The 16123-nt window shown below is 35.4% G+C and overlaps 2 protein-coding genes across 2 annotated transcripts; both read right to left on the reverse strand.

Moving 5' to 3' along the window:
- Nucleotides 1-395: 395 nt before the first annotated feature.
- On the reverse strand, nucleotides 396-13130 carry LOC140043426 (uncharacterized). The gene is made up of 19 exons (XM_072087935.1): nucleotides 13062-13130; nucleotides 12513-12583; nucleotides 11861-12151; nucleotides 10442-11349; nucleotides 9779-9977; nucleotides 9190-9279; nucleotides 8545-8811; nucleotides 8073-8162; nucleotides 7343-7571; nucleotides 6766-6976; nucleotides 6060-6225; nucleotides 5177-5364; nucleotides 4837-5008; nucleotides 4156-4640; nucleotides 3756-3990; nucleotides 2965-3132; nucleotides 2048-2122; nucleotides 1414-1494; nucleotides 396-868 (listed from the first exon to the last, which is right to left on the reverse strand). The coding sequence occupies exons 2-19, from the start codon at nucleotides 12573-12575 to the stop codon at nucleotides 794-796; spliced, it is 3993 nt and encodes a 1330-aa protein (XP_071944036.1). The 5' UTR covers nucleotides 12576-12583; nucleotides 13062-13130; the 3' UTR covers nucleotides 396-793.
- A 286-nt stretch (nucleotides 13131-13416) lies between these two features.
- Nucleotides 13417-15754, reverse strand: LOC140043618 (uncharacterized). Its single transcript, XM_072088139.1, has 3 exons — nucleotides 15689-15754; nucleotides 15335-15415; nucleotides 13417-15244 (listed from the first exon to the last, which is right to left on the reverse strand). The coding sequence occupies exons 1-3, from the start codon at nucleotides 15752-15754 to the stop codon at nucleotides 13790-13792; spliced, it is 1602 nt and encodes a 533-aa protein (XP_071944240.1). The 3' UTR covers nucleotides 13417-13789.
- Nucleotides 15755-16123: the final 369 nt, after the last annotated feature.

The raw sequence follows: 16123 nt of genomic DNA on the forward strand, positions 1-16123 counted from the left end.
AAACATGAGTTGTAGTCCCTTTTCTGAAACAGGCCCTGGTGGTCGTAATCTGATAACAGTTTTGATTCGCTGTTCATTGTTTTATGCAAACATTTCATTGGCTTTAAGAGTGATAAATCTTTCATACATAATTTATCATCGTCAATCTGACCTTTCTACCCTTCAAATTTTGTTTGTTTTATCAGGTCGGTCTACAACTTCTCAACCTGTTGCACACATGAGTATGAAACTTTACTACTGAAACCATTAATTATTTAAGTACAGTATACGATTGAGGGCAGTCACACCTTTCTACAGATTGTTATATTAACATTTACAAATTCAAATTAGTTTTTACAAGTTTAAAATTAGTATCAATTGACAAAACACAATTTTTTCTAAAGTTGATGCTTTTATTAGCCACACAATTTTTTGTTTAAATACAACTAAAATTATTTTACCAATTACCAACCATGTGACATATTCAGAATAAACAGCGGCAGTCATGTTATCAACTTATTTATTTTGTCTATACTGTATTACCAAGAGGGTTAAGTTTAGTTAGTACCCAAATATGGTAGTGATATGTCCAAATATGGTAATGATATGACATGTTCATGTATGGGCACATCACATTTTTTAGTCACATAAAGTTTGATAGTGTAGACAGAGCTTTAATCTGTATGAATAGCTCACCATATGTTATATAAGGTATCTACACAATTACTACATCAGTCGCTATTTCTGGATTATGGTATAAAGGAACTAAACTAGAGAAAACTGGGCATAAAATATTTACAAATTACAAATGGAATTAGTCTTTGAATAGTTCATGCAAGCCTTGAATTGAGCGATGTGTAGCAAATGAGGCAGGAATATTGGTAACATGCTGAAAGATAAATATAATAATAATAAATGGGACATATATGGCGCATTATGCAAAGCTTCAATACGCTTAACAAAAGAAATAAAAAGTGGAAAACTAAGAAAAAAAAAAGAGTTAAAGAGGTGGGTTTTTAGAGCAACCTTAAAATAAGCGATTGAAGTAGCCCGACGGATAAAGATTGGTAAACCGTTCCAAAGGGCGAGAGAGGCCCAAAAAATGGAACGAAAACATAGAATTAACATTATATGAGCTCACAAATGCAAAAACACTGTTTCTTTATAATAATGCTGTACACTAGAACCCCTATTACGGGAACACCTTCAGAACCCATCAAAGTGTTCCCTGAATATACTGTATAGTGCCTCTTGATCATGTAACAGGAAAGGTATTTGTCTGTCTACACTATCAAAATTTATGTGACAAAAAAATGTGATGTGCCCATATATGGACATGATGATGTCATATCACTACCATATTTGGGCACACTTTTTTGTCAAACTAGTTTGGTAGTGTAGATAGAGCTAATAAGCTTAAGGATGATGTCTTACCTTTTTACATAAGTCTAGCATTGTGTCTAGTTGTACTATTTCTTCTTCTGCCTTCTTCCAATTGTCTTTAAGTGTTTTCATCTAAGAATATATAAAGAAATACATATAAGTGTGTAAAGCCTTCTCTACACTATCAAATTTTATGTAACAAAAAAATGTGATGTGCCCATATGATGTTATATCACTACCATATTTGGGCATATCTCTACCATATTTGGGCATATCTCTACCATATTTTGGTACATCACACTGGCAAACATTTCAACATTTTATTACACACAGCCTGATTCACGAAGGATATCAAACAAAATTTAACAACAAAATAAAATATATAAGATGATAATCACATAAAATAGATCAAAGTCCATCATGATGAAACCATATTTTTAGATTACAAAAACGGTTAGATCAAGACACAACTTTGCACCGATTACTAGCTGCATTTAATGGCAGTATGTTTCCATGTATGTTTAACCCAAACAAAATGACCAGGGTAATATTATGTGAAGCGATTAGAAGCATTGTGTAATATGTGCTATGTAAGAACGAATATTATTTATTATGTGGAACTATATAGGGTTTCTATTATTAATAAATTTAATATAAATGGGTATTTTCAGTTGTGATAGCTTACCTGTCTAGATGCTTTGCTGTTAAGTTTCTCATAATAATCATTCTTGGCCATCGCATGCAGTTTAAGTTTTTCCATCTGTGTAATAAATCAAACCAAATTGTTAGTAGAAATTTAAAATTTTCTAATGCTTTTAATCATATTACTTAGTATGTTATTCATTAATGTATTTTTATTATAGTGTTAGAAAAATTAAATTTGAGACTGAGAGGAATATGTAAAAAAAAAAAGTTGAATAATAAATATAAAATATAGAAATACAAATTTATCAACTAAATAACTAAAGCTTGGTTCCCACTAGAACGTAACGCAAGGACGTAAACGCAACGCAAGCGTTTTAAAGCTTGGTTCCCACTAGAACGTAACGCAAGGACGTAAACGCAACGCAAGCGTTTTAACCAATGGCAAGCGAAGTTATAGACAGTTAGCAATCACAAGCGAATAAGCCATCGGTTGTGATTGGTCAATTCACTTGCGTTGCGTTACGTCGTTGTGTTGCGTCGCTAGTGGGAACCACGCTTTAACCTTCCCCTCTAACCAATCTCTTTCACTAAACAAAAAGTGAGCGAATGATTTCATTAGTGGCCACTGAATATAGTGTTAGAAAAATTCAATTTGAAACTGTGAATGGGATATGTAATAGAAAAATTGAATATAAAACATAGAAATACTTAACCTAACCCTCTAAATAATCTCTTCCACTCAACAAAAAGTGAGCGACTAATTTCAATTTTTATTTATTTCCACAAAATAACATATAACATATAATTTACTTATTTAATAAACTAGTTAGTTGATAGATAAACTTGCATATAAACACAATGAAAAAAAAGTAGTTCAGTCATGTGGGGGGTGGAGAGTCAGATAAGTTAAGATTTCATTGGTGGCCATACGATGGAACAAAGTCGGCTTTTACATACCTCTTTTTTAAGTGAGATATTATCTTGAATGATCTTTTTGGCGTCCAGTTCACCTTCTACACAATCCAGACGTCGTGTCATTTCAGTTAGTTCTTTTTCCAGTAACTGTTGCTGCATGTTGGAACCTTTTATCAAATTCTGTAATGTGCCTATTTCTTCCTTCAAATGCTATCAATAAAAATACACACACCAAAAAACAGTTATTATATTCAAAATGAAAGATCTCTATTGATATATTCATTCATTCATCCATCTTTTTATTTCGGAATACCATGATGACATAATAAATCAATCAATCAATCAATCAGATTTATATAGCGCCAGTATCCATAATAATGTTCAAAGGCGCTTGACAAAGTTAAGCAGGAAATGCCTCTGTGTAAAAATGGGTTTTTAGTCGTGTTTTGAAAGTGTTGATGTTTTCAGATGTCTTTATGTCGATTGGCAGTTTATTCCACAAAATGGGTGCTGCACAGGAAAATGCACGATGGCCATATGTCTGAAGTTTCCATTTAGGAACATGAAGGAGAAGTTTATTAGATGAACGCAGTGTACGAGACGAAGCTTAATCTAAGAAATAATTGTACAGATAACAACAAAAAAAGAATTAAGGTTCTACAGGATAACATACAAAAGATAGTCAATGCAACAATTTATTCTATTCCACTGTATGTGCATTCTTGACAAATTAAAAACGTGGCGATTAATGGCCATGATCTAAGAACACTAACACGATTTTTTAAACTAATTTTTTAATGAACTTATCAAAAACATATACGGTAAAAGCTTACTTTATTTTCAATCTGCAAATCTGAAAAGCCATCCAGTTTAGTAGCCATAGTATTAAGTTGTTGCTGTTTATAACCAATTATCATATTCTGTTCTGCCAATTCTGACATTCTGGATTTTAGTGTCTGATGGAGGCGTCGTTCACGGCATTCTGATTCCTGAAGCCTCTCTCTAAACTGCCCATTTTCAATATCAAAATAGTTGATTGTCTTTTTCAGTCTGTCTTCAATCATTTGTCTGCAAAAAATGTTTATTTTAAATAATAATAAAATTTAAAATTAAGGTTTTAACAGTCATAGAAAACAGGGGCAGATCCAGAAGGTTGTGGGCATTGTGCATATTCACTACTCTAAGACAGGAAATTCAGTTTAACTGGTATTTGTATAAACAAATAAACATTACCGTTCTTGGATTAATTCTTCATTCTTATTCATCAACTCCATTTCATTCTCCTTCATCGACGACACAAGTTTTTGGAACAAGCTACATGTCGCTCTTACAGAATCTCCGAGCGATTTCTTCTGAGAATCACTCTGGCCATCATCAGATTCATTCACTGTGGTATCAGTGTTCTGGATTCTTTGTGGTTTAACTGCAGTAAAGGCACTGCTTTCTGATCCTAGAACTGGTGACTTTTGACAACCAGTGTCTGGTTCAACGTCAGTAGTATCATATCTATAAGTAGTATCTGGTTGATCGTCAGTATCATATCTATAAGACATTTCTTGTGTATGGTCTCCGCCATTAATAGCTTGCAATATTGAGGCTACAAGAGAAACTTCTGAGTGCGATGAAGCATTTACAGAATCTTCAACAGTCTCTGAATATTTAATTTCACCCAACTGCTTTTCTAATCTTTGACCTTTTACGGAAAGTACATCTGATTTCTATCAAAAATAAATAAAATTATTAAGGTAAAATGCACTTTAAATAAAGTACTCCCAGTGATGTAACTTCAGATGGCAATTCTAACACCAATTAAAAAGATACAGAGCTGCATTAGCGTCATCAAACTAGAAAAAATGACACCAGTCATAGAGCAAATAAACAAAATGAAGATAATATATCATATTGTATAAATACCTGTTCACATTGCTGAGGCATCTCAAGTGAATTAATAGCAGTAACCATCAATGACTGCAGACTGTCAATCTCTTTTGATGCATCTGCCATCTCTGACAGCTGGTTCAGTAACATTAGGTGAGCGTTTGCTTTGGTGTTGTCCAGCTCACTTTCGCAATCCATCAGTTGTTGTCTATAAAACACATTCAATATAAAGTTAATTAAAGTTTTAATGTTGATTTCATTCACTGTGTTTCAAGGTTGCAATCCTGTTCACAGTTCTATTACAAGTTTTTGAGAGTTGAGTTATTTTCTTTTTTTTTGTCCTGAGAAAAAATCTGACAAGATTTGAACCCATTACCTCAACATAGATGTGGCCTCCTGTAACTCATCCATTTCTTCTAACTTGCTGTACAATGTCATCTTGTACCGAGACAGGTCTTGTATCAGTGCCTGGCACTCCGATTCCTTCTCTGTTAATGTCTCATTCAATGCTTGGCATTCTGTCTTCACAAAATCATGTGATTCCTTATAATTTTCTTCCATTTTCTTGGATACATGATTAAGAAAATGCATAAAAAAATGTGATGTGCCCATATATGGACATGATGATGTCATATCACTTCCATGTTTGGGCATATCACAACCATATTTGGGCACATCAAACTTTTTTGTCACATAAAGTTTGATAGTGTAGACAGAGCTTAAATATGCTTAAGCCTTGTCTACACTATCAAACTTTATGTGACAAAAAAATGTGATGTGCCCATATATGGACATGATGATGTCATATCACTTCCATGTTTGGGCATATCACAACCATATTTGGGCACATCAAACTTTTTTGTCACATAAAGTTTGATAGTGTAGACAGAGCTTTAGAAGGTAGTGGTAGTGAAGCTGTGACTACATTATCAAACTTTATGTGATGTGCCCATTATATGAACATGATGATTTCATATCACATGTTTTGACACAACACACTTTTTTTGTCAAAGTAGTTTGATAGTGTAGACAGCTTAAGGATTTGAAACTAGGATACTACAAAACCATTAAACTATATGCGTCACTCATATTCACCACAAAATCAACAAGAAACACAATCTAGTTCTCCATTGAAAAGCACTGGTTCAACACTTTCTGCCTCCATTCAAGTTTCTCTATTTTAGTTTTGATAGCATCGAGGGCTAATATACTACTAGCATAACCTATGCTAGGCCTGTTAAATTTCACAAAATACAAACTTGTATGCTTTGTTTTGCTTGATATAATTGCGCCTTCACTTGGAAATTCATCCTAATCTCCTGAAACTGGTCAGCAATTCGCCTTTTATTTTCAGTATTCTCTTGTAGAAGCTCTTCAATCTTTGAATGCAGCGATTGAATTTCATCTTTATAAGCAGATTGCAACCTATTGAAATAAGATTATTTATAGTAAAGACATCTTGATATGCACAATTCGGTATACTCTAAAGCTCTGTCTACACTATTAAAGTTTATGTGACAAACAAATGTGATGTGCCCAAATGGACATGATGATGTCATATCACTACCATATTTGGGCACATCACACTTTTTTTGTCACATCAAGTTTGATAGTGTAGACAGAGCTACTATTATTGTTCTGTAATTAGACTTAAAACCACAGTACAAAATGCTACTTATATCATGTGTTCGTATTTAGGTCGTTGGTCCGTCATTGGACAAACCTTTTAATTAATTGCAATGTGTGCGTACTGTGATAACATTCTCGACAACACAAATTGACTCTCATAATGATTGCCGTCAGCTAAACTATCTTTTCACTAACTTGTTAGAACATAATTTTAGGAACATTTAACTTAACTTGAATGAAGACCTGTACATTGTTAATTTATTTTTCTTAACTTTTAAAACGTCATGTCTATTATTAATAACAAATCATTTCCCCAAAAAGTGGAATATCACATACTCTGAACACTTCTTGTTAAGCTCATCATTGGCAGCACCAAGTTCTGCAATCACTGCTTCATTGTGAGTTTGTTGTCTGTAAGTCTGATCAGTCTGGACTATCAAAGAGGCTTCCAAAGACATTTCATTCAGGCAACTCTCAATAGCCTTCTGATCGTATAAAGTGTTTTGTTCTTGAAGATAACTGACAGAATCTTTACACTGGTCAAGTTCTGCAAGAAAAATTATTAAATTGTATGAAATTACAATGACAACTTTATTAGCAGGGAAGTTCATCAGTGTTTGTGATAAATCTGATAAGCTATATATCAAAATGATGGTGCTTTGTTTTAGTTCATTCACTATCCTTCTCAAAGGTGGCAATCCTGTTTACAAGACAAACATATACACAAGATGCTCTACATAAACATAAGTCTTATTAAGTCTTTGGGAGTGGAGTTGTAATTTGTCATTAGAAAAAAATCCTGACATATGACAGGACTTGAGCCCAGGACTCTTGGATTGGTAGTGACAAGCATCATAACTACCAAGCCACAATTGCACTCTAGCTTAAACAAACAAGGATGCTTTTAAGTTACCCATTTTAGTCTGTTCGAAACAGGTTAAGAATTCAGTATACTGATGTGTAGCAACTCCTAGCTCTAGGCTAGCTTTCTTGTAAAGTTCATCCAGTTGTGACCTCTCAGCCTTGGTGAGTTCCAACTCCATTCTAAGCTCATTTATATATTCATTAGCTTCATTTACTTCTTCAAAAGCATTGCCTACCCTTGCATCATTCTCTTCCATTTTGACTTTCATCAATAAATTCTAAGAAAGAGGAATTCAATTTCAACTATTGAAAATGTTTCGTTTTTTAGGGGACTGACATTCACCTTCTATACAACTGGTATATCCATATCTGTTACCTGGGAGTAGAGAGGAACAGTGTGGATGAAGAATCTTGTTTACAATGGCTATGAGCGTTCACTGGCTAAACCCAGGGGCCCCAGAAGTCAAGGGGCCATAGAGCATGAGCAGTCCCAGCATTGAAGGGCCATTAGGAGTGCTAAACCTTGGGCCTTTGACCTGTGTGTTACACCACTGCTTGTTCAAAACAATCAACAAGAAGTTAAAATGGGCTGTATCTCTAACCAGAAAATGATCTGTGTAATGCAACTACCCAGCGTTGGAGGGCCCCTTAGGAGTGCTAAACCATGGGCCTTTGCCCTGTGCGTTATGCCACTGCTTCTTCAAGACACTCAACAAGAAGTGAGCTAAATCTCTAACCACTGTGCCAAAGTTCAGAGGCCAGAGTTTATCACATCTTACCTCTTCTTTGTATTTCTTGCATTCCTCTTCCATTTGTCTTACCAACACTTCAAGACTAGCATAATAATCATTTAAACTTTCCATCTCCTCCTGAAATTAGATAGAAATTTTAATTAATTTTCTATTATCACACAAACTAATGTATTTCACATGTCCTTGTATAACATTAGTCATCTTAAGGCCACCTCAAACAGCGTCGTACAATAAGGCCCACAAGTCGTCTCATCGGGGAGAAAATTAAACATGTTTAAAGTTCTTGCCACAACCTAAAAACTATGGCCGACGCTATCTCAAGATGACTCGCCTCGTCGGGATTCAACTCAGACAGCACTGATGAGTCAAGATGTTTTTCGTCGGGGCCTCATCGTACGATGCTGTCTGAGTTGGCCTTTAAACAACCGAAAGACTGTTAATATGGGACCTTTTGAATATGTTGCAGAAAAACGTTTCCATACAATCTCATAAAACCTACCTGTACTTCATCTTCTTCTTGAAGAGCATCTTCAAACCGAGAGAACGATTTTAAACTTTCTTCAAGTTCCTTCACTCGATCTGTGGCAGCTTTTAGTTTCTCTTTCAGGTTGCCATTCTCCTTGACATCATCTCTCATTCTCTCCACTTCCTTTTTGTGTTGTCGATATGCTCTACAGAGATCTTGCTGAAGGTTTTGTATCTGTTTCTGATAGTGAGATTTTGTACAACTAAGGTCTGCTTCAAGGATATTTGTTTCATCACATTTCTAAAAAAAAATATGTATTAAGCTCTGTCTACACTATCAAAAAAGTGTGACGTGCAAAAATATGGTAGTGATATGCCCACATATGGTAGTGATATGACATCATCATGTCCATATTATAGGCACATCACATTTTTTTGTCCCATAAAGTTGATAGTGTAGACAGAGCTATACTGATGAAGCAAATTAGATGTTTACATATTTTTGTTCTCTCATTTGTTATTTTAAAATGTGTAATTTACTGTAAGTTGATCACGACCTTGTAGAAGAACACCTTTATAGTGACACAAGCTTTTCCGTGTTAAAATAAAGTATAATTTATTATTATTATTATTAAGACATTTTTGGTATTTAGGATATCTGTATTTAAAATACACAAACCTGAATAAGAGTTTGTTCCAGAGAGACTATCTGTTTAGTTTGTTCTCCGACTTGGATTTCAAGTTCCTCAATGGCTTTTTTATGTAGAGACTGCGAAGACAAGTTATTCATATAAAGTGACACGATTTATCATCAAATTATAACACAATTTGAAATTTGATTGTAAAGTATGATAGACACTCTACTCTCATTGCCTTGTCCAAGGGACAGATCCTTGATAAACATATTAATATCATTGACCTGTCAAATATAAATGTAAAAATAGTTCATTTTTTTTTTTTTTAGCTGTCAGTCAGTCAAAAGGGGGAGAGCATCGTTGGATTCATCTGTGTTCATCTGATGGGATGTAAATATGTCCTGTGTATGCACATTAAATAACATTAGTCTAGCGTCCGTAGAGGGCTTGAGTCAAATTTTCCTCAATGAGGACAATAGAACATTTACAGAACAAGAATTGCACCATGCTTTCAAAATGAAGTCTTAAATTTAAGTTTAATGTGAAAATCTTGCACACACCAGAATTGAACCAATGTCCTGGGGTGAAAGTCAAGCTACAGCTCTATGTATAAAAAATAATGTTAGTCCATACCTTAAAGTGTTCTTCCTGTTCAACTAATTCCCTCGACATCTGAATGACCTCTTGATCTTTCTCTTTGCCATGATTCTTCATGCTATTAACCTTACTCTCTAGTGTTTGAATGTCTTGTCTTAGAATCTCATTGCAGATGGCAGTACTCTCCAGCTGATTGTGAAGTTCACTGTCATTCTGGCTTTCCTCTTGTGTAAAACTTAATAAAAAAAAAAAACACAACACAATTAAGCTCTGTCTATACAATCAGACCTATTTTGACAAAAAAGTGTGACATGCCTAAATATGGTAGATACAGTATGACACACCACATTTTTTGTAACATCAAGTTTGATAGTTCAGTGCAATAAAATAAAAACAATATAGTGTTTATTTTATGTAAATTATATCTCAAAATGTATGTGTAAGCCACAAAAACTACAAGAACTTTTTGACAAGACAGTGTGTCACCATCATGTCATTCTGTAGGTTAGTGCCTTAGTTTCTGTTTATGACATAAATCTGCTCTATATTCTGCTTTTACAGAAACTAACCTGCCAAATAAACTACTGTAGTTAAACCTGACTGAAGGTAATCAACCCCTGATCCTGGCTAAGTAAACTATGACTATAGATGTCATCCAGTAAAAAGAAATAAATAAAGCAGGTACGTATGTTTACTTACTTTAAATCGATATTAGCTAGAGGAGATGTGCATGAGGTAGCATCTGAAGTTTGATGTGGCGTTACAGAAGTAGATTGGTCTTTAAAGGAACGAGGAGTGAACTGGGTAGCAGTGCTCTTTACTGGCGGAGGTGTCATATTCACAGCTTCATCAACCATCACGACAGGAAAGGTTCCTTGCTCTTGCCACGACCTTGGAGTCATCTGAGAGATGCCATCTTTCAGATGTTTTGGTGTGATACTTGTGGAACTATCTGAAACGATCTTTTGATAAGGTGTTGCAGTTGTGCCTTCATCTTTAGAAGGCACTGGTGTCATGCTGGTGAACACATGTATTGATCTAGCTGGTGTTGTGTTAACTGCAGAATTTGTTGTGTCCACATGCTTTAAGAGATTCTTTGGGGAATTGAATAGACAATCTTTTGGGCTTGAAAAACTATCTATCATTTTAACTGGAGAGAAGGATGAATGGAAGGAATGTAGACAATCAGTTGATGCTGTATCTCTGGTTGTGATCAAGTCGAAGTTATCTACATGCCATTCTGGTGAAGCATGTGAAGCACTGTCACATACATTAAACAAATTTACAGATGTGCTTTGGAAAGGGGAATAGGATGCAAGGGACTCTTTTATTTCTATGTGGCACTGGTCTCCATCATTTTGTGGTGAGGTAGTTACTGCATCCTCTAGAGGTTTTAGAATCTGTGATGGTTCAGTTTCAGCTGATTGTGCACTTGATGTTTCTTTTAATTCTTGACTTCCTTTCGTACTGTATTTAGCATTGTCGTCTTGTAAAATTGCAAGTTGTTTTTCAATTATGCTGTTGACAAATTCTGTAATGGCATCGTCGTCAATTGGTGGAGAAACACCATTGTGTTTTAATAGAATGCTGCAATCTGGCGTGATTTGCTGAAAAAAATACAATTGGTACAAATATATATTATTTATTCTTTTCAGTGTAAATGAAATAGAACTCAAAAAGGCATACACTAATCACAGCTACATAGAAATATTTTCTCTAAACAATGACGTACATAGTATGAAACCTCACTCCTATCCTAAATACTGTATAACCGAACTTAACCCTCTAAACACTCCATTCTAAAGAATTAATTATAGAGTGCATTGCTGTGCTCTAACATAGGCACATGTCGTATTATGTGTAGCATTGTGTGGTGTTTAGTAAGATCAAGCTATTCATATTATCATAAAAATATACAATAATATAAATGACAGAGCTTTATGGCTAGTGTTGCCTGAAAGCTCTGCTAACTCATTTTTCTGGTTGGTTTACTTTATCGTTTTGATTTAGCTTTTTGCTTATTTTATTTTGTATCTCCATTGAGATCCAGCCACTTATACCCACAGTATTGTCAATTTCTTTCAGTAATTTGCCTTTGAATATTATAAATTAATATACCAGTTTTTCTTCTCTAATGTTTACTTTACAGGGTGATGCATCTCCTTGACTAATTTTAGGCTTTTCAACTGATTCATCTCTTAGAATGCAAGGGGTCTTGGATCTTTTTAATTGCTTCTTTAGAGGTCGTACTGGGGTAAAGCAGGTTGGAGAAAAAGATTCCTGATGATCAGTAGTAGATGGCTTCTTTCTGGAGAGAGTCGTCGCTGGTGTGAGTGACAACAAACTGGTAGAGGAGTTCACAAGACTAAGAGGCTTGCGATGTGGAGTTTTGCATCTTGTAACAGATTTCTAAATTTAAAAAGAAAACATGTTTAGCATCCTGTATTATTATCAAAAAAGGAAGGAGGAGGCCCCCCTCTCACTTTTCCTCCCCAAAGTGTGTCGCCTGTTTTCGTCGATCCTTCTGACGTGAACTATTGTATCTCAAATGTTTAAGTCTTGACAAAAAATAAACAAAATACAACATACTTTTATCTCTTTTTAAAGCATACTGTAAAGGAATGTTTAAACAAAAAAAGGCGGTGTCCAAAAAAGAAGCGAGCGCTAATCATTAATCTTTTTTCATTTTACCTAAATAAACTACTGTACAAAAAAAGAAGCAGTAAACACAAATTAAAATGCAACAATTATTGTTTGATTTGTTACTCACAATGTGTCGTTGAGAAAGTTTGTTTTCTTTGTCCTTGTCTACAAGAGGTGTGTGGTGATACATTATGGTACCTATATATACACAATAAACAAATTTCAAAGAAATCATAACTAAATTTTACTAATTAGGCTAGATAGGGCTATATGTATGTAGCACTCACTCTGTCTGGGACTCTCTGTGGCCCCTGCTGGGGGAAAGTCACAAAAAAGAAAACATTTTAGTTTTAAAATGCAGTCGGTACTAACTAGGCACAGTCAGCAGTATTCAATTTATATAGCCTTGCTAGAGGCAAAGGGTCAGTATTATGTTTCATCTTCATTGATTGAGCCTACTTGCCTAGTAGGCTAGGCGGATCCGGCTAGGCTAGCTAAGCCTAGGTACGGTAAGCTACTACCCGCGAGGAATCGCTGACTGAGTGAGTGTAGGGGCCTAGCCCTAGGCTCCTTCTTGTCTTGGCTGGGGTGACAGCGTGACATATCACAAGTGATGATAACCAACTGTTGTATTATACATTTAATTATTTATAAATTACTAGCCTATGCTACTTACACAAAGAGAGATAGAAAAATCAAAACAAAAATCTCACGATCAATTCATTTAAACACCTTTTAAATTTGGTGTCAATTAGCTTTGTGTATTCTCAACGCTGATTGGTCCATTGACATTCATTCGAATAATACTGCGCCCTCTATTAAGTTTGTCCAAACAAACTTCTAGTCTTGATGTACGTAAATGATTTATGACTATGAAAAGTGTATTTATTCAAACAGTGTGTTGCCAAACTTAACATGAAAATAAAGAGTCTTTCAAGTAAATAAAACTCATGATATACCATAATTGTTTGTTGTATATATGGAATTTTTATTCTGAAATAATCAATATATTATTATGTCGTATTGGACGGTTAAAAGTAATTGTAAGTAATCCGTTTAGCAGCTAAGTAGTCTTCCGTATAATTATTCACTGTGATTCAAATTATCCGATTATTGCACTGAAATTGCGTTCGTTGTACGTCTGGTTATTGCGTTCGTTGTAGCCTGCGTTTGGCTGGATATTGCTTTCGTACTTTAAAAAGTCTCTGTTTGATCTTATTAGCTCTTCCCTCTGATCTTCGACAAACAACAACAGCATAATAGTTCAAATTGCTGGTCTCTTACCATGATCCTTTTAGCCGTTAATTAATCAAATTAGCATTGTGTGTAAGTCAATAAGTTCCGTCCTATTGTAACACAAATAATGTTTTCAATCACTTTTAGAAAAAGTTTCTCTCTGCGTATTTAAACTGTATATTCTACCTCTTCAACCTCCATTATTGGTTCCATGATTTTTGCAACTCCACTAACCTTTCGAAATTTATGTTTATCTCTAATTACAAAGGTTTTTTGACCGCTTCCACTTGGTTTATTTTCAGGAGCTCGTCTGTACTCGACCGTCATACCACAAATGTTCTGTAGTCTTCGCATATAGCACTCCTGATCAAATCGAACGTCGTCAATTTGGTCTTGAACCGTGTTAATTTTCTGCAGGTTGTACGAAACCATTTCCATCCGTCGACTGGATTCACGCCGAAGCTTTGAGGCGATTAAATCAAGAACTTCGCCTCGATGCAAGCCATGGCAATCAGGAACCGGATTCTGACAAATTCTAGCCCAGTCTGATCTTGCTCGCTCAACCTGTTGGATCAAACATTTGCTGAGAGTGACGATGGAATTAAGTTGTTGATCAACGTTGGTTAGAGGACTTGCATCTATATCATACTCTTCACTTGGATCTTCTTGATCTTCCAGGAAGTGTTTGACAGCGTCTTTATCCTCCTTAGTGACGTCATGCCAATACACTCTTACATTGTCCCAATATCTGGAAAAATACTCCAGCTCCTCTATGTCTTCCTTTATTTCGAAAGAGTCAAACGATTCCTCTTTTTCGTCATCATTGAAATCCAGTGTGTTTGTGTGCACTTTCAAGTTTTCGTAGTCTTCTGTTTTCTCTGTCTTAACTGTCAATTTTGCTGACACGTGATCAATGTTGTTGAAGGCTCGCACTTCACGTTCTGCCTGTACACATTTGCTCAACATTTTCACTTCCTTGGTGTTTACTGATTTGTCTGCCATTTCAAATGAACGTGTCATTGTGCCGCTCTCTATCAACTCCTTTTTGAGTGTCTGTGTCTCGTCATCAACCATTTTTGGTTTAACCTTTCGACTTCTGGCTTTTTTGGTGAGACGTGCCAATCTAAAAGCTTCACTTAGCTTTCCTCTCTTTTTCTTCTTTGGCTTCTCCTCTTCATTGGAAGCGGCTGTATCAATTCCAGTTGATGTCTGTGACGACACTGTGCTGTCCATCTCGACCTCAAAAGAAGTGTCTGAAGCAGTTGACAGTTCAGGGCTTTTGGCAGCACCAACTGATGCAGCTTTGGCGGAGGGTGGGCGTTTAGATGACGCAATACCAATTGAGAAATCATCATCTTCTCCCATTACGTTTCTAATTTCGACTTGAAGGGCATCCCATTTTCTGACTTCTCTTTCTCGTTTCAGTTCGTCCCTTCGACGGCGTCGAGAAGTCGGGCTCTCACAGCCAGGAATATTTTCTTCCACTCTACTGAAAGATTTAACACCAGACTCCTTAATTCTACCAACTGTAGTATATCTAGCTGGTGACCATGTACTTGCAACAGCTTGACCAGTAGTAGGCCTACTGGTGGTAGCGGCATTCGAATCGTCATTGGAAACAACCTGGATAACAAACAAATATATTTATTTAAAAACAGATATGTATTTATATGGCTAAATTACAATGTGATCGAGAATAAAATGTTAGCTTACCTGCTGTTGTCGTCTATTGCGACGGTTGAAGAATCTACGGAACCGTGCAAAGCGACGCCACCATGGAGAGGATGGACGTGCCTATCAATAAATATGAAATAAGATAAACTTCTTAAAAACAACTTTAAAAAAACCCATAAAATATGTAAATATGCTAGCAATGACATGATTGATAAACATTTTACATGTTTGTTGATCGAAAATATTGACATAATTAAAGTATGCACCCACTAGGCTACACCTCGTTCGCGCACCAAGCCGATCGAACACCACTTCTACGCACTCTTACCTCTTAACAAATTTCATGTACGGTCTTATAAAAGTATCGCTTAAAATTAAACATTCTTTACTCACGTTTTCTCTGCGATATTCTTCATTTTGTTGTTGTAGTTTATCAACTGATTGTTTATTTTCAGCCATCGTAATGAATTAAAATCTTTTCCGAGTATAAATATTGAATATTTAACTAAGAAATCACTGAGATAAGTTACTTTCCAGCGTGCTTAGAAAGAATGATAAGGTTTGTTGACACCGTACCTCCTTGGTAACTTTGTGTACGAGCCTATGGTAACGTTACGCGAGCGTATCTTAGGCATGGAAACGGTGACGCGTTTTAAAAGTAAGTTTGAAAAACAGCGCCGCACACCAAGTTTACCCAGATAAATAGCTAACTATTCAATAGAGGGATTAATGACATTTACCTTACTCAGTACTTATTATTACATTTATTATCAATAAATATCATGTTACACTTTTCATTCGTTTGTTACACTTATATAACTATATATT

The sequence above is a fragment of the Antedon mediterranea genome, chromosome 3 (genome assembly GCF_964355755.1).
Source record: "Antedon mediterranea chromosome 3, ecAntMedi1.1, whole genome shotgun sequence".
In the NCBI taxonomy this organism is placed as follows: Eukaryota; Metazoa; Echinodermata; class Crinoidea; order Comatulida; family Antedonidae; genus Antedon; species Antedon mediterranea.

Excerpts from the sequence above, each read along its gene's own strand:
- LOC140043426 (XM_072087935.1), bottom strand. The coding sequence starts at position 12,575 with ATGTATCACCACACACCTCTTGTAGACAAGGACAAAGAAAACAAACTT. Across the intron at positions 12,152-12,512 it reads AACTTTCTCAACGACACATT|AAATCTGTTACAAGATGCAA; the intron begins GTGAGTAACAAA and ends TTTTAAATTTAG. Across the intron at positions 11,350-11,860 it reads ACATTAGAGAAGAAAAACTG|CAAATCACGCCAGATTGCAG; the intron begins GTATATTAATTT and ends TATTTTTTTCAG.
- LOC140043618 (XM_072088139.1), bottom strand. The coding sequence starts at position 15,754 with ATGGCTGAAAATAAACAATCAGTTGATAAACTACAACAACAAAATGAA. Across the intron at positions 15,416-15,688 it reads AAGAATATCGCAGAGAAAAC|GCACGTCCATCCTCTCCATG; the intron begins GTGAGTAAAGAA and ends ATTTATTGATAG. Across the intron at positions 15,245-15,334 it reads GCAATAGACGACAACAGCAG|GTTGTTTCCAATGACGATTC; the intron begins GTAAGCTAACAT and ends TTTGTTATCCAG.